This window comes from Vigna umbellata, chromosome 5 (assembly GCF_029865625.1).
Source record: "Vigna umbellata cultivar VRB3 chromosome 5, Vumbellata_1.0, whole genome shotgun sequence".
Classification (NCBI taxonomy): Eukaryota; Viridiplantae; Streptophyta; class Magnoliopsida; order Fabales; family Fabaceae; genus Vigna; species Vigna umbellata.
The window spans coordinates 42878296-42902526 of NC_142169.1; the positions used below are offsets into that span (position 1 = coordinate 42878296).

General features: G+C 37.5%; 1 protein-coding gene across 1 annotated transcript; it reads right to left on the reverse strand.

Moving 5' to 3' along the window:
- Nucleotides 1–1387: 1387 nt before the first annotated feature.
- On the reverse strand, nucleotides 1388–1717 carry LOC148198399 (uncharacterized). The gene has a single exon (XM_088115788.1). The coding sequence runs from the start codon at nucleotides 1715–1717 to the stop codon at nucleotides 1388–1390; it is 330 nt and encodes a 109-aa protein (XP_087971914.1).
- Between the last annotated feature and the right edge of the window lie 22514 nt (nucleotides 1718–24231).

Below are 24231 nucleotides of genomic sequence, written 5' to 3' on the forward strand. Positions count from 1 at the left end.
GTGTGCTGTGAGAGTTTTCAAAGAGAAAGTTTTTCAAAACTATGCTTAACACTATTGAATAATCGATTGCATGCATGGTGTATCCGATTAAGTTAGTTATTGTTTTGAAATTTTGTTAATGCTTGACATAAATGTCTAACGATCATATTTTTGAATGTGTTGATCAAGCATTAAATGTTAGTCGACTGCATTAATTGCACATTCAATTAATTGTCGTGATTGCTGCTAACTGTTATAACAAAATTGTTATATTCGAATGCATTAGTAGCTAAGTCGATTAAAATGCGTTTGAGATGAGTTATTCTATAAACTGACATAGATTTGATTTGTGTGAGAACTTTTGTTATTCTAACATTTTCATATCTTTTGCAGAAAGTTGTGATCTTACAGAAATTAAAGAGAAGGTCCAAAGAACAAGAGTGACCGTGGTGATCATCTACTTGTGATTTCTTGAAGAGGAAGATTGCTGTGTTTTTCAAAGGCTGATCAACTTGCAGATTTAGGTGTTATTAAGAGATTAGATTCTACAATCTTTTGATGATTGGTTTGAAGTTCCCTGTTGTGATTACAGGAAGAAGAACGTGTAGCGTTCTTGACTTTGAGAGTGTTTTAAAGGGTTTAGATAGCAGAAGAGGGCATTCTTGCTGTTGGTCTTGTTGTGTATTGCCTATATTTTGATTAGAGGGTTAGAGAGGTGTTTTATATTTTTGACGTGAGGTCGCTATAAAAGCCTCGTTGTAAAAACCTTGATGTAGGCTTGGCCGAACTAGTATAAAAACACAGTGTTTAAATTTTCTCATCCCTAGTCTCTTTATTCAATCGATTACATTCTGCATTCATTCGATTAAATTTCCGTTGCATTGAAAATCTTTTACCTTGCGATTGAAGAAAAATATCAAGGCGTCATTTTTTTGAAAAAGATTTTAAAAGATTTTATTTTTACATTTCACCATTTCACACCCCCCCTCTTGGTGTGAGAAATTGAGCCATTCTATTTTAACAATAACCCATAACCTATTCTTGAATTTCACTGGTTTGCCAGGTTTAGGTTCATTATTTTCCAGCACTAAGTCTTGGTGCACTTGTTTCTCTTTGTTATCTCCATCCTCTTCCTTTATTTTTGGGGAAAAACAATTATGGCTCCTCTTGACCAAATTGGCAGCTTGATTAGGTAGACTAGTCACTGATAGAACTTCATCTATTGTTGTAGGACTAGTCTTTTTTACTTGAATTGGCTACACATCATTGAAGACATTAAAAGTCACCTCTTCATCTTTATCTTTCAATGTTAAAACTCCATCATCTACATGAATTACAACCTTAGCTGTCTTCATGAATGGTCTTCCAAGAATGAGAGGGATCTTTATTTCTTCCCCCATCTCCATCACTACAAAATCAATTGGAATTTGAGTTTGTCAATCTGGATCACAACATCTTCCACTACACCATAAGAATGCTTGATAGACCTATCTGCCATTTTCAAGATCATTCTTGTAGGTTTAACCTCAAGACCACCAATATTCTTGAGCATAGATAAGGGCATCAGATTTATGTTAGGCCCTGAGTCAACTAGAGCCTTCCCTATATCATGATTCGCAATGGTGCAAGGGATTTCGAAACTTCCCGGATCTTTGAAATTTCGAGGGAGAGTCTTCTGCATAATGGCATTGCAATTACCCTGCACTTCAGTTGTTTCTTTATCTAGATATTTCTTCATTTTATTGAGAATTGCTTCAAGTGTTTTGCAAAAGCAGGAATTTGTTGTAGTGCTTCGGTCAAGGGTATAGTAATCTCCAATTTCTTGAAGATATCCATGAACCGCCCAAATTGCTTCTCTTTTTCCTTCCTTGATGGACTTTAGGATAAGGAAGGGGCTTCTCAATTGCTTTTCCTTTTTCTCTCTCTTCTCTCTCTTTCTTTTTCTCCCTCTCATCATTCTCTCCTTCTTTCTTTTTCTCGTCCTCTTCTTTTCTCTCTCCCTTCATCTCTTCTTTTTCACTCAACTCATCTTTCTCTTTTCTCTCAATTTTTCTCTCCTCTAACATCTTGTCACTTCTTGTCATAATGGCATTACACTCCTCCTAAGGACTAACTTCAGTATTAGCCCCAAAATTCTTCTCAGACTTCTCCTCCAACTTCTTAGCCAATTAACTAACCTACATCTCCAAATTTCTAATGGCTACTTCAGTGCTTTTGTGATTGGAGATGGACACTTGAATGAATTTTTGGAGTGTATCCTCTAGCTTTGCAGTCCTATCAGATAAGGAAGGTTGTGGTTGCCATTGCTACTGTGGAGGTCTATTGAATTGTCCAACTTGCCCTTGACCCATGCTTGGGTGAGGTTACCACCCTTGGTTGTAGTTACATTGGTGACCCAAATTACCCATAAAATTGACTACTTGTTCTTAGGTATTGGCTTGCATAGCACACTGTCCATTGATATGATCTTCATCACATAGCTCACAAAGTTGATGTTGAGCTTGAGAGGCATTTTGCAACTCTTTACGTAATTGAGAGAGTTTCTTCATTAAGGCCTCAAGTTGCTGAGTCATTATCTTATTTTGAGCTAATAGGACATCTTGAGATTGTAGTTGGAGAACTCTTTGTTGAAGTTGAGCTCTTTCATTATGTGTCTCATTGTCATTTGCAACCATATTCTTTATTAACGCATAGGCTTCATCAGGAGTCTTCCATCTAATGTTACCTTGATGAACAAATTTATGATCACCAAAATATGATGTCACAAACTTGTTTTACAATCGGCAAGTATGACCGAATCGTTCAAGTAATAAACTTGGTAAGACCAAGTATCGTTATCCCAAAGGACTCACGACCCAATTTAGTTGTGTGGTTTGTTGATTAGCTAAGACTTAAGAACGAAATATTTGAAGTTTAATATGCAGAACAAAAAATAAACATGTATGCATGAGATTTTGATCAATGGCAAAAGCAAAAGACAAGCACTTTCAATGAAATATATATATGAATATGTTGTTGGGGGTCAATTTCATCTTATCCACTCTCATATATTTTAGGAATTCAACATTCAAATCATCATTGTTAATGTCACTCTCTAAATTACCTTGTCAAGAAGGCCTATCCCTAATTACGAGTTCATACGATTCCTAGCATTCCTAATAATTAGTTCTCTTAGCACAGGAGCTTAACGACAACCAATATAATATTGGGAGTAATTCCCCGGATCTAGACTTCCCCGTACGTTCCCGTATCGACAAAATCAATAATCATGCATTGAATGAGTTAAACAAAGCAAGCATTAAGCAAAGAGGAAAAACCCTAACTAATGATGAAAGAAAGCATAAATCTTTGATTAAGATGCAAGCACAAATTCCATATATGAGAGCTTCAAAAGATTACATTGATTCCCCAACAAACATACAAGGTTTAGTTCACCATATTCATGGTGAACCTAGATGAACAATAATGAAAGAATGAAGGATAAAACCCTAGAAAGGTGAAGAGGTAGCCTGAGCATCCAAGATCCTCCTTCAAAGGGGTGGAGAAGAGAGTGTTTGCTTTGTTTCTGCCAAAGATACCAAACCCTAAGACATCTAGGTCTTTAAATAGGACATAAAAATAATAGAAAACGGGTCCAAGCCCAAACAGATCATAAAATCGCAGAAAACTGGCCCAAAACTCGTATGGTTGACTTTTTCCGTATTCTGGTTGACTTTTTGGTTGACTGGTTGACTTTTCTGATTCCATCTCTCTCCTTCTTCACTTTTCTGAGATTTGTGTCCTCCAAGAAAAAGAATGACCATTGTAGGTTCATCAAATCCGTGAGTAGGAGTCTTCCTCAGTAGACCTTTGAATCTATCCCATGCTTGGCCTAAAGTTTTATCCATGCCTTACTGAAAAGAAGAGATTTCCTGCTTCCCTTTATTAAACTTGGACTGAGGAAAGTACTTGCTCAAAAACTTGGCCACCACATCTTCCAACTCAGTGAAACTATTCTCAGGGAATGAATTTAGCCACATCTTAGCATTGCTACCCAAAGAGAAAGGAAACAAGCTAAGTTTAATAGCTTCATCTGACACATTCTGAATCTTCACTGTATTGCATATTTCTGTTGAAGTGGTCAAATGTTCATATGGATTCTTGTGAGATAAGTCATTGAATTGCTTACTCTACACCAGGTGAATGAGAACAAGCTTCATCTCCATGTTAGTGGCATTGACCCTCGGCCTGACAATACTGTTAAAATGAAGAGGGCCAGTGACTGTTGCATAGTCCTCCAGAGTACGTCTAACTAGACCTATATTCTTGTTGTCAGCCATGTCTTTTGTTTCCTAATCAGAGACTGAAGTGAAGGGTTGTTCAAGACTCTTAGGAGAAGGAAACAGTTCTCTGGAAACCCTTTTCTGCCTTTTTCCTCTACTATAGTCCAAACTTGTAAAGAGAGGTTTAGATAATTTTCTGCTCCTAGTGCGAATTTTTTCCTGCATACACTATAGAACACTGCGCTAGAGCACCAGATTAGCCCAAACAAATAAAAACTAAACAAAAATTAAAAACAGTAAAAATAAGGAAAAATTCTAAACAAGTTAAGAATCACACAAAAGTATAGTATGACCACGAGTCCCCGACAACAACGCCAAAAACTTGTTAACTCATTAGCAAGTGTACCAAATCGTATCATGTAATATAAAATGGTAAGACCAAGTATCAATTTCCAAGAGACTTGTGTTACTAAACAATTGTGTAATACCTTAACCAATTAAGACTAAAGAACGATTCCAATGATTAAGGGTACAATGCAATAAAACTAAACCTAAACTTGAATGTAAAATCTTGATCTTTTGGAACTAAAAGCACGAAAGAATGAATGGTATTGATGATATGAGATGATGATATTGTTGGGGTTAGATTTCACCTACTTCACTTTCATGCATATTAGAACTCGTTTTCTTCATTGGAATGTTAATGTCATTTACGAAAGTACTTAGAACCCGATCCCTCAGCGTAAAAAGCCTAATCTTAATTATTAGACCTCAATCCCTTGAATCCCTAATAACCAATTCTGCATTAAAAAAAGAAGCTTAAGACAACCAAACGTCCTATCCTATCCCTAGGCAATATTCCCTTTGGGTGAAATCCACAGATCATGATTCATAAGATATTTCCCAATAATCAAACAAATCAAACATCAAGTCATGAATGGCCCAAATAAGACAGGAATTAAGAATAGGAGAAAATCACTAACATTCAATGAAAGAAGCATAAAATATTTAAAACATGTTCAAATACATGAAAGTTTAGAGGTTACATCGTCGCCAACAACAAATGAGTTTAGTTCTACATTGTCATGGAGAACCTTGGTGTACAATGGAAGAATGAATGAATGGAAACCCTAGAAAGTGAGAAGGAATGCTCCCGCATGCCCAATCTTCCTCCAAAGGGTCAAAACTAGCTTTTTTGTTCTTTAGTCGTCCAAAGATACCAACCCTAATGTGTAGAAGCCTTTAAATAGATCAAAATTGGATCATGGGCCAACGTCGCTGGCACTCAGCGTCCTAAGTAGGGCAACCAGGGGCAATTGCGAAGACACTGACCCTCAGCACCTTGGTTGAGGGCAACCAGGCGTCCTACGATGTAGCTGCCTGGCACTCAGCGCCCGTAGAGGGGCGCCCAAGCGTCCTTGTGAGAAGACTGGCGCTCAACGCCCCAAATGGGGGCAAGCAGGCACCCTTGCGAGACCTCCAACGTTGAGGGCCCTAAAGAGGGCAACCAGGCATGGTTGTGTGACAACCAGTGTACAAGGCCCTGGAAAGGGGCAACCAGGCATCCTGCGTGCCTCTTTCAACCGTCTTTCCCGGTGCTTTTGGTTTCCCTCCTGGGTTCCAACTCCTTGATACTTTTGCTCCTCTTCCAATCATACCAATAACCTACAAAATTGAGGGAATTAGTGATAAAACTCATAAAGTATAACCTCTATTCACATATTCACCAAATTCAACTAAAACAAGAGTTTAGGCAAGCTTCAAAGTCAAAAAGGGTTAATTTAGTATCAAATTTGCATCACAGATAACGGTAAATTCAAACGTTATCACTTTATCATAGCCTTTATAAAAACTAAGCTTGTACGTTGTGACATAGCATAAAGCTTGAAGGGAAACATTTAAAATATGTTCTTCATCTCTCACAACATCTTTTTCCTGGGTCTAGTGATTCTGATCATATCTTTTTAATTTAGTGATCTGCACAGATATTAAGAACAAGTTATGCAAGCATCGAAGTACTTTATCGTATATGCATTTAATATTTTGAACATTGATAAGCTTTAGGTTGTATTGCGTGTTCAAAATATTTTATCATTTGTTATTTATTTAATAAAAGCATCGTTTGGTAAAGCATGCAACATGTATAATTATCATATGGTATCAAACATTAGATGCTTTATCAAAGTCTGTTTGAGTGTAACGTTTAGCAATCATACAATAGACGGTGTAAATCATAAGACACCTGTTTTGAGTTAACACTGTATTGAATAAAACTTTCCTTTAACTTCAGTATTATAAAAGAGATGGACTTTTGATGAGTCGTTATTTCTTGAATTATATTTAGTTTATTGCACTTGAATAAACCAGGGAATTGTGTTTAATTGTTTGTTATTTTCCCGTTTTCCGAATTTTGCTTAATTTGGTCGGAAATTTGTAATTGTGCTAATTTGGGTTTTCTGAGCTGATTAAGTGCATTTTTTGAAGTGCAGGAAAATTTCGGAAATACATTTTGGGACATCAGGAAGAATGCCGAATAAATTCAAGACTCTCCACACAGACATTTTAGAATTAATTAAATTGTAATTCAGTAGTTTAGAATTTCTGTATTAACTTTTACATTTTGGGATAATTTTTGGTAAACTAGATTAGACCCAAATAGTAGAGAAAGATGGCTTGGCATCTTAGGGTTTTTGTGTGGACCCCACCCTTATTAAAAAGGGAACTCACGGCCTAAGAAACAGCCCCCACACACTCTCGGTCTTGGTTCTCTTTGGGGGTCTATCTCGGGTTTTGGTTTTTGGGTGAATTTTTCTTTGGTTGAAAACACTGTTGCAATTGAAGTTTTTATGAAATTAAACTTTCTTGCTTTGACTGGAGCACACTGTTACGTTTTTACTTTTCCATTTAATTTCATTTTGGCTCATGAAGCTTGAGTGAAGTTTCGGTCATCTAGGTCCAGTAAGAGGGGCACACGTTTACGGTGATTTTCATTTTGGAAGAGAGGGCTGATTTATTGAAGTTTAATGTTGAGTTGGAGACACACGGAGGCAGCGGAACACGCTGTGATGTCCAACATTGCACAGTAAAAGCACTTTAGGAGAAGAGCAGTTTGGTGAAGCAAAGTAGGAAGCGCTGAATCGTTTTTGGCTGGGGAAGAGAAGCTCGGCCAAGGTTCCTTTTATTTATTTCCAGTTGCATGCACATGAGAGAGGAGGCAACGCTGGACATTTTAGGAGTAGCTGCACGGTGACAGAGTTCTAGATGAGGATGGTGATTTAATTTTGGAGTGAAAATTTCGGTCCAGCACGTGGAGGAAGGGCAGCCATCATGTTGGAAGCAAAGAGGAGAAAAGTTGATTTCTTTTCACATGGAGAATGAATTGGAAGCGGTGTTGAATGGAAGCAAGAAGAATGATGTGGAGATAAGGAAGCAGTAGAATGACTTGGAGAAAGGTGTCACGGGAATGAAGAGCAGCGTGAATCTCAATCCCTGCAATGTCACGTCCAGACATTCTCATTTTTTTATTTTATAAGCAAGCAAGCTGGAGGTGTCATGGCTGGAATGAAGAAGGGCATGGTGCTTTCATTTAGCTTTGGAAGAAGTGACACACACGGACACATCATAGGAATTATTTTTTTTGCTTTTTACGTTGGGCTGGAATAGTGTGCGCTGATTCATTTTCATGGAGAGTGTGTCCATGGGTGTCACATCCAACTTAGGTGCAAGGAATCTTCTTTAATTGATATGGAAACTCATTCACTTGAAAACAGCTGCCACGTTCTTATTGGAGAGTGCCAAGGGGTTTTAGTTTTCCTACTTCTTCAAGTATTTAATGTTAAATGTTCTTTAAGCATTCATTTCAATTGCCTGCTATTTTCGGTTTGCATTTAATTGTGTGGTTCAATGTTGCACTTTTAATTTGATTTAAGCACTTTTCATTTTAATATTCTCTATTTTTCTTGGTTGTGATATTTTAGTTATAATGTTAGCTTAAGTGACCAATTGTTTTAATCTTGTGTTTACATCTATGTTTAAGTTCGTCTTTTAATTTAGTTCACTTACATTCACAAAAACACTTTCAAAACCCCCCACTACGTGTTGATCTGAGACTGAACCCAAATTGGTCCTTGAGAGACGACCTAGGAGTCACTTCCTAGTACTATACTGCATTCTTTTATGCACAACTTTTGTGGGAGGTGCGACCCTCTCATCAAAATGGCGCCGCTGCCGGGGACCAATGGTTCGGTCTTAGGTCTTTTTGTTGTGTTTGTGTGTGTTGTGTTTTGTCTTGTGTTGTGATGTGATGTGATGTGATGCGATGTGATGTTTTGTTTTGTGTGTGCGTGTTGCATGTATAAATGTGTTGTGTTTTATTTGTTTCGTAATTTGTAGTATTTTTCTTTTTCCATGTCTACTTATTTTGATTTTGTGAATACTGCTTATTTTCCTAGTGCCTCTGATTATGATTCTCCTTCTGCATGTTACTCTGATTGTAATTCATATTCTGCTGACTTCTATGTTGAGAACAATATGACTCATCCTCTAATTTCTGAGAGTGCTCTTGGTGAGCCGGTTTCACTTAAGGAGGATGATCTTCATTGCGATCTCACCCCTGGACTGATACCTTTGCTGCCTAAGTTTCATGGTTTTGCAGGAGAATGCCCACACAGACATTTGGAGGAGCTCCACATCATGTGCTCTTCTATGAAGCCTCCTGATGTCCCTCTTGATTACATTTTCTTGAGCGCATTTCCGCATTCATTACAAGGAGCAGCTAAGGATTGGAAAGACTCTCTTCCTCTGAGATCCGTTACCGATTGGGGATATCTTGAGCATCAGTTTCTGAGTAAATTTTCCCTTGTGCAATATGCTTGCAGCAACGGTCTTGGATGGAATGACCCTACCTTGGGATGGTATGATGCTCCACAGCATCAATATCAAGAACCACCATTCCAGAGTACTTTTATGCCTTCACCAGTCCAGCAATACCAAAGTCAGCAATATGATGCTCCTGCCCAAATAGCTCCTCAGCCTTCTACTTCTGAGCCTACATTGAAGGAGTTGTTGGAGCAGTTAACCATGCAGAACCTGCAGTTTCAGCAAGAGACCAGAGCGTCCATTCAGAGCTTGAATGACCAGATAGGGCAGATGGCTACTCAATTAAATCAGGAACAGTCTCAAGATTCAGAGTTACCATTTCAGACTGTTCAGATTCCAGATGAGGATGATAGTGGCATCAACATAGAAGATGGGGAGAAGAGTCATGAGCTTACTACTGTGCCATCTACTTTCCCATCATCCTATGTCCCTACCCTTGCACCTGAGGAGACTGCTGAAGATTTTGAGGACCAGGCAGGTATAAGCAGTAATTTTGAATCAGGTAGACAACTTTCATATTCCACCACTTTACCAATCTTTAGGGAAGTGGAGGTAAACATACCTCAATGTGATTTTGTTGATAATTATGTTGTTGAGGGGTATGTTGATGATTGTATTGTTGTTGAGTCTGATTTTAATTTTCCCTCTATGCATGATGAGAACCAATTTTTGCTATCGCATCCGAATGTTTATTCTCCATGCATTGAACATGAATCTGAGTCTGTAGTTGATATTGCTTGTGATTTTGAAATTGATTCATGTTCTGAGGATGTATCTGAGGTTCAGTCTGATAAATTGGGATTGGGTGTTATACCCCTGCATGAAATTTCTGTAGAGCCACATTGCACTAACCCTATTGTAGGAGGTACAAATGAATTTGATCAACAAACACCCACAGTGGAAAATAAAGGTGCTAACACTGACAAAAGCTTCAAGATCAATAGGCACCAGCTGAACCTGCTCATCAACAATCTTTGCTTCTTAGATCCAGTTGTGGATGATATCTCCCTGCTAGATCAAATCTGGAGGATGAAGCAATTCTTCCTCAAAACTTCCTTGCTGGATCCTGTGGTGGAAGACATCTCCCTGAAAGTCCAAAATTGGCAACTGCCACCATGATCAGGGGAGTTTTCTTTCTCTCTTCTCCCCCTTTCCCTACTTTTATTGCACTTGTCCATGATCTGTTGACTGTTATGATTTCTGATCTTATGCTTATGACACATTGAGGACACTGTGTAGTTTAAGTGTGGTCTATTGGGGGAGATCTTTATTTTTCTTTGTTAGTTTTTGTTTTCTTGGTTAAAATTTTTTTTTCTTTTCTAGGTAGTTTTTGTCGTGTCTTGCATACAGTTTTACATGTCTCTCTTGATTTCTGGACTTTGTTTAGGTTGTAGATGTGTCTTTCACTTCATTGATACTCTGATATGTTTGAAATCCTTGCTTTTCTCTGCTTGGGAAGATGATCATGATGTTTGAGAGTTGAATTGATTGTGACACAAATGCCCTATGTGAGAATTTGAGCCACTTTATGTTCTTTCTTGTGTGTGATATGTCTCTTGATTGCTTGCACATATGCCTTGGCTTGACTCTTGTTGAAAATTCTTGATTGATATGCATGTTTGGAAGTGATAAAGGCAGTTTTGTTCTTGAGCCTCTCTAGCCAAATAAGCCTACCTTATTGTGATCCTTTGATAACCCTTTTGAGCCTGTACTTTCCCCATTTCTTTGTTTTGAAGCTCATACACTAGCCCTAAGTGAAAAAACCATGATTACCTTAACCTTTGGGAATTTTGGAGCTTTGGAAGTGTTTTGGGAACAAGTGTGGTCTTCTTGGGGATTCATATGAATTGGCTAGTTGGTTCCTCTTCTTGTTTTGTTTTTGGTAAATATATGTGTATCTTGTCTTTTACAGTTTTGTTTTGAAAAGAGAGAAAAGAAAAGAGACAGGATGAAAAAAAAAAGAGCAGAAAAATAGTGAAGAAAAAAATGTGAATAATTGTGAATAATGGAGTCAAGAAGAGGATGGAGTTAGAGGTTTTGGGGTGTGAGTTGACTGTGTTTACACTTGTTCCCCATTGCTCCTCTATTTCTTTTGGTTTGTAGCTTCTCATCCATATTTATCCTCCCTTGTCCTTGGCCCCATTTCACCCATAAAAGACCTTTTGATTTGAACATGCATATGTTTTGAGTGTTGATATTAGAGGTTTGCCAAGTCTGTTGTTGTTTGCTTTCTTGAGTGCATTGAGTGACATTGATTTACCCTAAACACTTGAGAGAAACACTGATAGTGCATCTGTGAGGTTATGTTGCTTTTGATTCACCTTTTGAGCTGATTGATCATTTTGCCATGTCTTGAATTGCTTGGATGATTTCATGAGTATCTGCTTTCTCTGATTGATTCTGTGTCGGATATTGTCCACTTCTTTTCTTGGTCCAGATTCCTGGAGAACTGTGTAATTCTGTTTCTGTCTTTGTTGAGTCTTTGTAGTTTGTCTGTCGAGTCTGTGTCAGCTTCCTGATGTTTGAGTAGTTCCCTGGTTTTCGTCTTGGTTTTGCCCAGGAGTGCAAAAGACTAAGTGTGGTCTATTTTGATGAGTCGTTATTTCTTGAATTATATTTAGTTTATTGCACTTGAATAAACCAGGGAATTGTGTTTAATTGTTTGTTATTTTCCCGTTTTCCGAATTTTGCTTAATTTGGTCGGAAATTTGTAATTGTGCTAATTTGGGTTTTCTGAGCTGATTAAGTGCATTTTTTGAAGTGCAGGAAAATTTCGGAAATACATTTTGGGACATCAGGAAGAATGCCGAATAAATTCAAGACTCTCCACACAGACATTTTAGAATTAATTAAATTGTAATTCAGTAGTTTAGAATTTCTGTATTAACTTTTACATTTTGGGATAATTTTTGGTAAACTAGATTAGACCCAAATAGTAGAGAAAGATGGCTTGGCATCTTAGGGTTTTTGTGTGGACCCCACCCTTATTAAAAAGGGAACTCACGGCCTAAGAAACAGCCCCCACACACTCTCGGTCTTGGTTCTCTTTGGGGGTCTATCTCGGGTTTTGGTTTTTGGGTGAATTTTTCTTTGGTTGAAAACACTGTTGCAATTGAAGTTTTTATGAAATTAAACTTTCTTGCTTTGACTGGAGCACACTGTTACGTTTTTACTTTTCCATTTAATTTCATTTTGGCTCATGAAGCTTGAGTGAAGTTTCGGTCATCTAGGTCCAGTAAGAGGGGCACACGTTTACGGTGATTTTCATTTTGGAAGAGAGGGCTGATTTATTGAAGTTTAATGTTGAGTTGGAGACACACGGAGGCAGCGGAACACGCTGTGATGTCCAACATTGCACAGTAAAAGCACTTTAGGAGAAGAGCAGTTTGGTGAAGCAAAGTAGGAAGCGCTGAATCGTTTTTGGCTGGGGAAGAGAAGCTCGGCCAAGGTTCCTTTTATTTATTTCCAGTTGCATGCACATGAGAGAGGAGGCAACGCTGGACATTTTAGGAGTAGCTGCACGGTGACAGAGTTCTAGATGAGGATGGTGATTTAATTTTGGAGTGAAAATTTCGGTCCAGCACGTGGAGGAAGGGCAGCCATCATGTTGGAAGCAAAGAGGAGAAAAGTTGATTTCTTTTCACATGGAGAATGAATTGGAAGCGGTGTTGAATGGAAGCAAGAAGAATGATGTGGAGATAAGGAAGCAGTAGAATGACTTGGAGAAAGGTGTCACGGGAATGAAGAGCAGCGTGAATCTCAATCCCTGCAATGTCACGTCCAGACATTCTCATTTTTTTATTTTATAAGCAAGCAAGCTGGAGGTGTCATGGCTGGAATGAAGAAGGGCATGGTGCTTTCATTTAGCTTTGGAAGAAGTGACACACACGGACACATCATAGGAATTATTTTTTTTGCTTTTTACGTTGGGCTGGAATAGTGTGCGCTGATTCATTTTCATGGAGAGTGTGTCCATGGGTGTCACATCCAACTTAGGTGCAAGGAATCTTCTTTAATTGATATGGAAACTCATTCACTTGAAAACAGCTGCCACGTTCTTATTGGAGAGTGCCAAGGGGTTTTAGTTTTCCTACTTCTTCAAGTATTTAATGTTAAATGTTCTTTAAGCATTCATTTCAATTGCCTGCTATTTTCGGTTTGCATTTAATTGTGTGGTTCAATGTTGCACTTTTAATTTGATTTAAGCACTTTTCATTTTAATATTCTCTATTTTTCTTGGTTGTGATATTTTAGTTATAATGTTAGCTTAAGTGACCAATTGTTTTAATCTTGTGTTTACATCTATGTTTAAGTTCGTCTTTTAATTTAGTTCACTTACATTCACAAAAACACTTTCAAAACCCCCCACTACGTGTTGATCTGAGACTGAACCCAAATTGGTCCTTGAGAGACGACCTAGGAGTCACTTCCTAGTACTATACTGCATTCTTTTATGCACAACTTTTGTGGGAGGTGCGACCCTCTCAACAACTTTCTTGTTCCTAAGATCTTAGCTTTGTTGAGATTGGTATCGCACAATGAAACATTTAAAAGAGCGTGATAATCGGTCAATAACCAAGAAGGGAGGGGTGAATTGGTTCTTTTAATATTTGGATTTTCTTTTAGAAATTTTATCAAACAGTTTATAAACAAGAGCTGTAGGGATAGAGAAAATCACACAAGTAATTTTATCCTGGTTTAAATCAACAAATTCTACGTCCAGTCGTTAATCACTATAAAGAGTGATTAACCTTTCTCACTAGAAATCAATATGAGATTACAAAGAGAGTAATAAAACAATAAGAACATATTACACCTTTCTTTGACACATGATGGAGTGAATACCAGCTCAATCAACTTAAAGAGAACCGCTTGCGCCTTTAGACACATTAATCATAAGTTTCTCCTTTCATAAGACTTGACTGAACTCACCCTTAAACTTAGATAACTTCCTTAGAACTATTATGTGTTGTCAAGTGGTTTTGGTAACCTATTAAACATTTAGGAGGGTTATATATATGGGCCAGGGGTTAGAAAATGAATAGACTGCTCCCAACTACTAGTGATAATCGATTGTCATTAGTGATAATCGATTATTTCAGGCAGTTATCGCTTTTAAGAAAACGTGATAATCGAATATCCTTAGTGATAATCGATTATTGCCAAACCTAGGACAATATCAAAACTTATAGTGATAATCGATTATCGCTTGGGGTAATCGACTATTACCGCGACAAACCCTTTTCTATTTTGGCTTGTGGTAATCGATTATCCTCTATGATAATCGATTATTGCCGTAATGAATCACTAATTTATGAAACTTATAAGTGCTTTACAATTGCAACAGGATTCCTATAATGATTTCTACAATAAATGCTTTTAAGATTTACAATATAGGTTCTTCAAGTCTTCAAGTGTATCATCATCAAAATCACTTCCAATCATCAATCCTTCATATTGGTAACAATCTCCCCCTTTTTGATGATAATAAAAAAAATCCTCATTGTTAAAAGCATTTTTGTCTATCTACATTGTCTTATACTTACAAACAATATCAAGAGGTCAATAGTTTTAAACAATAACAACACATTATAATGTTTCTCCCCCTTTTTACTCGTAAACAAAAAGACCACAAGAAGGAAAGACTCCCCCTCAAATTATGCCCCCCTTAACAAAATAATTATGCAAATCAAAGATAATAAAATTTTAGATGCATAAAATCAAAGTCAAGTACATAAAATAGGAAATACAAAGAAACAAGGATTTCAAACATAAAGACAGCTAAACCTAAAAGTCAAGATTAGATGGTTGATGACAAATTTATGAGCACCGAAAAACGGCGCCACAAACTTGTTTAACAATCGGCAAGTGTGACCGAATCGTATCAAGTAATAAACAAGGTAAGACCAAGTATCGTTTTCCCAAAGGACTCACGACCTAGTTTAGCTATGTGATTTGTTGATTATTTAAGACTTAAGAACAATTTAATTGTAGGTTTTAATGCAAGAGACAATAATTAATATGTATGCATGAATTTGATCAATGGAGAAAAACAGAATACAAACACTTCAATGAATTAGATGGATGAGTATGTTGTTGGGGTTATCAATTTCATCTCATCCACTCTCATATATTTTCAGGAACTCATCATTCTTATCATCAATGCTAATGCCACTCTCTAAATCACCTTGCAAGAAGGCCTATCCCTAATTACGAGTTCATACAATTCCTAGCATTCCTAGTAATTAGTTCTTAAAGTGCAGGAGCTTAAAGGCAACCAATATGCTATTGGGAGAAATTCCCCGGATCTAGACTTCCCCGTACGTTCCCGTATCGACAAAATCAATAATCATGGCAATGAATGAGTTAAACAAAGCAAGCAATAAGCAAAGAAGAAAAACCCTAGCTAAAGATGAAAGAAAACATATATCTTAATATAAGACATTAAATAAAATTCCATATATGAGAGTTTCACAAGACTACATTGATTCCCCAACAACAATACAAGGTTTAGTTCACCATATTCATGGTGAAACTAGATGAACAATAATGAAAGAATGAAAGGTAGAACCCTCAATAGAGGAGAAGGTAGCCTGAGCATCCAAGATCTTCCTTCAAGGGGTGGAAAAGAGAGTGTTTGCTTCGTCTCTGCCAAAGATACAAACCCTAAGACGTCCTAAAGCTTATATATTATTCTAAAAATACAGAAAATTAGGCCTAAGCCCAAAAATAGTGCCGCTCAGCGGTAAGTGCGTGAGTTGTTTTTCTCCCCTCAGCGACCTTTTCACCCCTCAGCGGAGCTAACGTGACTGCCTGAGTGCCGCTCAGCGGTAAACTGCCGCTGAGGGGCAGTTGCGGCTTCTCCTTTTGCACTTTTTGATGTCTTTTCTGATTCCATCTCTGTCCTTCTTCACTTCTTTCACCAAATTCACCTTAAAACCTGCACAAAAACACTGAAATCAAGGATAAACCTGTCCAACTCTCTTATTTCTAAAAATATGACCAAAAGCATGATTTCAAGCTAGTTTCTAAGTGTTAAAGGTTGCTTTTAGTACCAATTTTAAGCATGAAAATAACAGTTTTTCAACTGTTATCACAACCCCAAACTTAGAATTTTGCTTGTCCTCAAGCAAACAAGATGTAACTCAATCTTCTACCAATCATTATAATGGTTCACCCATTCAAAAATCCTCTTTTCAAGGTAAGTAAACCTCAATCAAACTCATGACAAAGATTTCAATCAAGATGTACACATGCTTTGGTGTTCACAAAGTCACTTAATATCCAACAAATGCTATTTTTCATGAATGATCAATCAACTAAACATGGATGTTCATGTGCTCAATGAATATTTCCTCACTAGGTAAAGTGTTTCACTCAAACACAAGTGTATAAGAGGTAATCACTCATTCACTCTACTATCACAATGTCACATGAATCGTCTTTGCCTTTCATTTAACCATAATCAAATAAATTCACAAGCATGCATCATCACAAGGACTTTTTCAATGGCTTATAATGTGGCTGGGCTAACAAGAAAATTGGTTTTTCTGGATCACAAAACCCTTGAGTTAAGAGAATCATATCAACACAATTATTCTTATTTATTCCCAACTTTCTGTTGCATTGAGCTTTGCTTTTTCTTTTCTTTTCTTTTCTTTCTCTTTCACATTCTTATTCTTAGCTCTTAGCTCAATGCTTTCAATTTCCCTTTCTATTTTACAACAACCCCAAGCTTGAACATTTCTTAATACCACAAAATATTTTCTACTTAACTCAAGGTAAAGCTTTTCAACAAGGGTTTCCAAATCATGTTCAAGGCTAGGGGTTCAAAGGATAGAACACATAATGCTCTCTTTTAGTGGGCTAAATTTATGAATTTGGCTAATAAAAAGGGTTACCAACAAATGGCCTTGATCATATGATGCAAACAAGCAATTGATTCAAGCATAGAAAACCTGGGCAAAGTCATTCATGCTTCCAAAGTAATAGCATTCAATAAAAAACTCTGAAGCTTAAAACCTCACATATAAGCTCATTCGTATTTGACATAAACATCTTGCTTAATATCACAATCACAATCATAATATCATGCATTTGTTCACAAAGCTTGTGAATCACCTGTATAATGTACATCTCAACATCAATCCATATCAAAGTATCATCAAGCATCACTTATCAAACAATCACAAGCATAAGCAAACCATCATACCAGACAAAGTTTCCAATTGAGTACATCAAACCCTATTCTAAAACAACAGTAAATAAGTTCAGAACACAAAACCAAATAAAAGCATAAGTCCTGCTCTAATTATGATGGCATTCATCAGTAAATGCTATCTCAGCTCCTCATCAATCATGCTCTCTCCCAACCCCAAACTTAGATGGAAAACTAGTGAGAAAGTGAGTGGAAGGGAGATTTTCTAAAGAGGGATGAGGGAAAAGTTGTAGAGAACCTTTGAAAAAGTATGTAGGAGTGTGTGTGCAAAGAAAATCTGAAAAGAGAAACTAAGGCGCAGCTTAGGGTATAAAAATACCCTAATGGGCTCGGGTTCCGCTTAGGGGCAACCTAAGCCCAGTCTGCGACACTACCGCTTAGCGGTAGTTTGCCGCTCAGCGATAGTTTGCCGCTCAGCGGCACTTTCGGGAAGTGCTCTTCTTCTTCCTAGCTTAACCTAGGTGCCTCCTACCCATGCCTCTCACTTACTCCCTGCAATAATATGCTCAGATTACTCATGCAAAATCCTATTATGCAACTATAGCAGAACAAACAAAAATATAATCAATCAACTGGGTTGTCTCCTAGGTAGCGCTTGTTTAACGTCACAAGCCTGACCCAACATCCACCAACACCCATCAGTAGGTGCAAAACTTTCTTACCAACACCCATCAGTAGATGTAACAAACCTAGTATCCTTCAGTGGATACTTAACCACCTAGCATCCTTCAGTAGATCCTATATCCCAACAAAATATTTACAGAAATAATGTCCAAAAGTTCAAAATTACATCACCAAACAAAAAATTAAAAGTTCTTAAATCACTGGGTTGCCTCCCAGCAAGCGCTCTTTTAACGTCATTAGCTTGACCCAATAAAGTTCAAGTTCCTTTTTCCTGGTTGATGTCCATATTCCACCAACTCCTCAATTGCTTCCGGTGTACTGTTTTGACTCTTCTAGAATATGGAGACTCTATCTCTATCATCTCCTTTTCTTTATAGCCTTTCACAACCCACAATTTGTTTTTGACTCTCACAGGTGTACCCAGTTGGAGTTGTTCTTTCATCCAGTCATCAGGAACTTTCCTTCCTCTTCCAATCTTCTCTTTTTCCGGTACCTGAAACAATAAACAATGCTTACCTTTAACCTTGGGCTTTTCATCAGTCATGAGTACATCTTGAAATGCAGCTTTATGACTAGCTTCTTCCTCCTGCATTTGCCTCTCATCTTTGAAGACATCTACAACAACTCTCTCTTCTCTGTCTTGGAGCACCACTATACCTTCGTTCACATCAATGATAGCTTTGGCCGTTTTCATAAACGGTCTTCCAAGAATAATGGGTATCTTTTCAGTCTCCATCTTCATCACCACAAAGTCTACCAAGAACTAGAGTTTGCCCACACAAACTATAATATCTTCTGCTATTCCACAGGGTTCCTTTGAAGATCCATCTGCCATTACTAAGTTAACCTTTACAGGTTTCACATCAACATCACCGATCTGCTCCAGTAAAGAATAAGGTATCAAGTTAACACTTGATCCTAAATCGAGTAAGGCTTTGTTTATCCTCTTCTACCCTATTGTGCATGGAATGGAGAAACCTCCTGGATCTTTTGCCTTTAGAGGGAATGGCTCCTTTTTAACAGCTTTATACTTTTTTTGATCATCCTCTCTATGTCTTTTCCTTGTAGAGACTTCTTCTTCAGGTTTAGTATAAACTGCAATTTGTTGTAGTATCTGATTCCAAGGTACATCATTGTCCACCATCTTGAATAATTTTGTAAAATCAAATTGCTTCTTTTGATTCATTGGAAAAGGAAAAATATCATTACTCTCTATCTCTCTTCTCTCTCCTTTTTCTCTCTTTTTCTTTTTCTCTCTCTTCTTTTTCTTTTTCTCTCTTTTCTCTCTCTTCTTTTTCTTTCTTTTCTCTCTTTTCTTTTAACTCAACTCTCTCATCATTTGTACTCTCCACCACTTTGCATTCTTCCCTGGGGTTAACCTCAGTATTAGCCCCAAAATTTTTGTTTGGCCTCTCTTCCAATTGCTTGGTAATCTGACCCATTTGAGTCTCCCAATTCTTAATAGAAGCCTCAATGCTCTTTTGAGTAGACTCAGGTTTCTGTATGAACTGATTAAGAGTTTCTTCCATCCTTATTGACCTTTCATTTAGTATAGCCATCTGTTGCCATAAGGTTGGTTGTTGCTGTTGCTTATTAAATTGCCCAATTTGTCCAGCTTGCCCAATTTGTCCGTGACCAAAGCTTGGGTGTGGTTTCCACCCTTGATTAAAATTCCCCTAACGGTATTGATTGGCCATGAAGTTTACATCCTCTAATGCTTCTACTGGAAAAGCGCATTGACCATTGATATGGTCACCTCCACATAATTCACACAACTGTGATTGAGCCTGTGCAACAGTCTTTAACTCTTTTGGTAGTTGTGCAAGTGTTTTCGTAAGAGTCTCCAGTTGTTGAGTTAGTATCTTATTTTGTGCTAGCAAGGCATCATGGGTTTGTAACTGTAGAACTCCTTTTTGTTGTATAGGAGCTCCTTTTTCACTGTTGAGCTCATTGTCACTAGTAGCCATATTGTCAATGATTTCTGTAGCTTCCTCTGGAGTTTTTCATTTGATATTTCCTCCTGCTGAGGCGTCAAGCCTCATCTTGGTTTGTGGACCAAGACCTCCAAGGAAGGTTAGGACTACTTGCACATCATCAAAGCCATGCGTGGGTGTTTTTCTTAATAAGCTTTTATACCTATCCTATGCATGCCCCAGTGATTCTTCCATGCCTTGCCTGAATGATGAAATCTCTTGCTTTCCTTTATTTACTTTTGATTGTGGAAAGTATTTGTTTAGGAACTTGGTCACCACTGCTTCCCACTCTGTAAAACTTTCTTCTGGAAAAGAATTTAACCAAAGCTTAGCGTTGCCTCCTAGTGAGAATGGAAACAAGCTAAGTTTGATTGCTTCATCCGGCACCCCATTTATTTTCACCGTGTTGTAGATCTCATTAAAAGTTGTGAGGTGCTCATATGGGCTTTCGTGAGACAACCCATTAAATTGATTACTCTTCACCAGTTGGATTAATGCTGGTTTAACCTCCATGTTGACTGCATTGACCCTTGGTCTTGCTATGCTGTTAAAGTGTTGAGGTCCAGCTATATTTGTGTAATCTGCAAGAGTTCTTCTGGCATTATTATTCTCCATATTTTCAGTGCTATGGTTAGAACCTTGTGGTGATGGTTGTAACAGAGTTTCCGGAGGAGGAAAAAGTTCTCTAGATGTACGGATTCTTCTCCTCTGTCTACTCTCGTCAAAACCTTCAAGAAGAGGTTCTGCAGTTTTCTTGCTTCTAGTTCGGATTGCTTCCTGCATACACAAGAAAAAAAACCCTAGAAAAATTGGTTAGCACAAAAAGATATAAAAGAAGATATAAGATTAGAGATAAGAAGATAAAATAAAAACAGAAAATAAAACAAAAACAGAAAAAATAAAAACAGAAATTCAAAATTTAAAATTCAAAATTCAAAATTCAAGTCAAAGATAATCAATAATCACACAGATGAACTAGTTAAACCACGAGTCCCTGGCAACGGCGCCAAAAACTTGATGACAAATTTATGAACACCGAAAAACGACGCCACAAACTTGTTTAACAATCGGCAAGTGTGACCGAATCGTATCAAGTAATAAACAAGGTAAGACCAAGTATTCTTTTCCCAAAGGACTCACGGCCTAGTTTAGCTATGTGATTTGTTGATTATTTAAGCCTTAAGAACAATTTAATTGTAGGTTTTAATGCAAGAGACAGTAATTAAATATGTATGCATGAATTTGATCAATGGAGATGATGGACGAACGCCGAGGAGAGATAGATTGAAGATGCACGAACACGAACCGGACCTCCTCGAAGCTCTCTCCGACGAGTGAAGACGCAGCGGAATGTTGAGGAACTCGAAATCGAAGAATGACTCTCAGGAGAACTACTAAACTATGAAGAGAATCAAGAAAACCCTAAGATCTAAGGTTCAAACGGTGGAGATGAAGGAAAATAGATAAGGTCGAGGAAACCCTAACGAAGGCCATAGATCGAAGAACTGTTCGGTGAAGATGAAGTTCTATGGCCGAAAAGGATGAAGACGAGGTAGAATGTGGCTTACAATCGGTTAAAATGGGGAAAACGGCAGATCTGAGGTTGGAGACAATGGACTCTCGAGAGCGAGAGTGAGACGCGAAGAAGTGGTGCTGTTCTGGGCGAGAGTGAAGGAACGAGAAAGAGAATGTGGATGTGCGTGTCTGAGGCGCGAGGGAAAAGAGGACGCGTGTGCTGACGCCAATGACGCGGATTGGAGCAATGGTGATGTTGCGTGATGAGAGAAGCACGGTGGCAGTGGAAAATGGAAGTGAGAGAGGTGCTTGGAAGGTGGCTAGAGGGAGTCTTTGGACTCTCTAGCCTGACTTTCAAGAGAGAATTGTTTCTATTTCAGAAAACTTAATTCTCATTAATCTCAAAAGTGCTAATACAAGAGAGGAGATGGGTATTTATAGTAACCCATGCTCCTTAAGAGCTAAGCTAGTAACAGTAAAAATATAAAAAGAGGACTACGTCAAGGAGGATTCCATCATGCCCTCCCTCTTAAGAAAAGATTTGTCCTCAAATCTGACAATCGCCTTATGAAGAAACTCCACACAATCTTTGGGAGCATGGCCATCTTGGAGTGGCCTTATTCTTTTAGATCTAATTTTCTTCCTCCTGGATCAAACACGAATCTGCAATACACATCAAATATATCTTCGGTTAATATCAATCCAAGAAAGAATTTTTCTTTAAAAACAAGAGAATAAGAACTTCTAATACTTTGATTAGTAATCTTTGAAAATTTTAGAAGTCCAAATTCAATTTTATCTTGAGTTAATTGTTTTCTTAAATATAACACTAACTCAAGATTGGAATTGTCATATTTTGAAAATGTTTTCATGACAATTGGTTTGAAAGAGAAGTCAAAAATTGAAAAGTAATCAATTAGTGAAAAAGAAGTAAAGATTTGGAAACCTTCCCTTTTAGGTTCCACACTCTTTGAAAGAATAGGATTTGTCATCAGTAACAATTTCTCCTTTTCTTTATTCTCTCTTTCTTGCCTTTCTCTCTTTTCTTCTTTTCTCTCTTCTTCTCTTCTTAATTCCTCTCTTCTTTTCTCTTCTCTTTTCTCTTTTTCTTCTCTCTCTCTCTTCTCTTCTTCTTTCCTTTCTTCCTTTTCTTTTCTCTCAATCTCTTTTTCTCTTTTCTTATCCTTGATCTCCTTAAGTCTTGCCCCAAATTCTAATTCTCTACGAAGAAACCCATGATCATTTAAACTCTCAAGAAATAATTTTCCATCATCAATGCAATCCCTAATTAGTTCTAGGTTTCTTTTAATGCTTGAAGGCAAAAACTTTCTTCTCATGCAAGCTTTTAAATCATGCCAATCACGTATGGAGGACTTTCTACCTTTCCTAACATGATATTGTCTTTCATTCCACCACTCTATTGCATGCTCTTCTAACTTAGAGAGATATATACTAAGAACATAATATTCACTCTCTTCACAAAACCAAGGATTTATTTTATCAATTTCTTTTTCCCAAGCTAGGTATGTTAATGCACCTATGTCTTTACCAAAGGATGGAAGATTCCTAGCTTGTTTAAACATTTCATCAACTTTGTCTAACCTAGAAGACCTATATAAATAACAAGACATCTTTGTTTTAAAAGTTTTCTTAATCTAAAGGGTTCAAAACTTTCACTTAGACAAGTCCCAGGTAAGAGAGGTGAGCTAAAGAGCTGCTTAAGTACCAAGTCTTGCCTTGCCAGAAATGTCTTAGGCTACTAACTAATTACCCCTTAAACTAAAATCACCTTTAGAAACAAAGTACACAACTCAAACAATCACAAACAATTAATCACAATTAAAAGACTAGACTCTCGGACTCAAATGTGATAAGGCTTAGAGTTTAATCCCTTTTAGCCTAATCAACCCTAAACGTGAACACAAAAATCAAAGAAACAAAAACAATAAAGAAACCAGCGGACTCTAATGACCCCTACGAGATACACAAATTAAGTCACTATTAAAGTCTACTCCTATGGTGAAGCTTGTAGCTTTGGCTAACAAGACACATTCACCTGTCTAACTATGCTAGAAATAAAAGCAAATAAAGTTGCCAAGAGTTTGAAAGAGCACCAAGGACTCTTCCTAAACACTTGGACTTTATAAAAGGCCCTTTTACAAAACAAAAGCTAAAGCTAACAGTAGGCTAACACAAGCCTATTACAAACAAATTGAACAAAAACAATTACAAATGCAACAATCCTATGCTACGGTCCTGGTCCTTGTCACCTACAATCCACTTTTGATGCCAAGTCCTTATGCCAAAAAAATGTACACTCCTGTTGCTGGTTCGGCCAACTTTGGCCCCTTTTCTAGCTTCTGGTTTATCCTATAATCACAAATCACAATTGGAATCAATGTGCCTTATCTACACGCAGATATCAAAAGGATTAACTTCACACAATATAAAAGATTCTTCCCTTTTCTCCTAGTCTCGTACACTTGATGCAGCTATATAAATTTCTTTTGCTCTCAAATGACAAACTGCAATCAAATATTCACACTCAATTCAGCAGAGCAACCATCAATGCTATCAATTTCCAGCTAAGACAGAAACAGTTAAGCAATCCAGAGGCAACAAAATTAAACCACTCCCCTAATTAAATGGTTGGTCTATCTTGCTGTAAACTCTACTGAGATTCTGCTGCTGCTTAAAATTCTTGACTCCAAATGTTTATCAACTCTGCACACAACACTCCTAGTCTGCACTTTATCCCTGCACTGATTTAGTTCAAATCTGC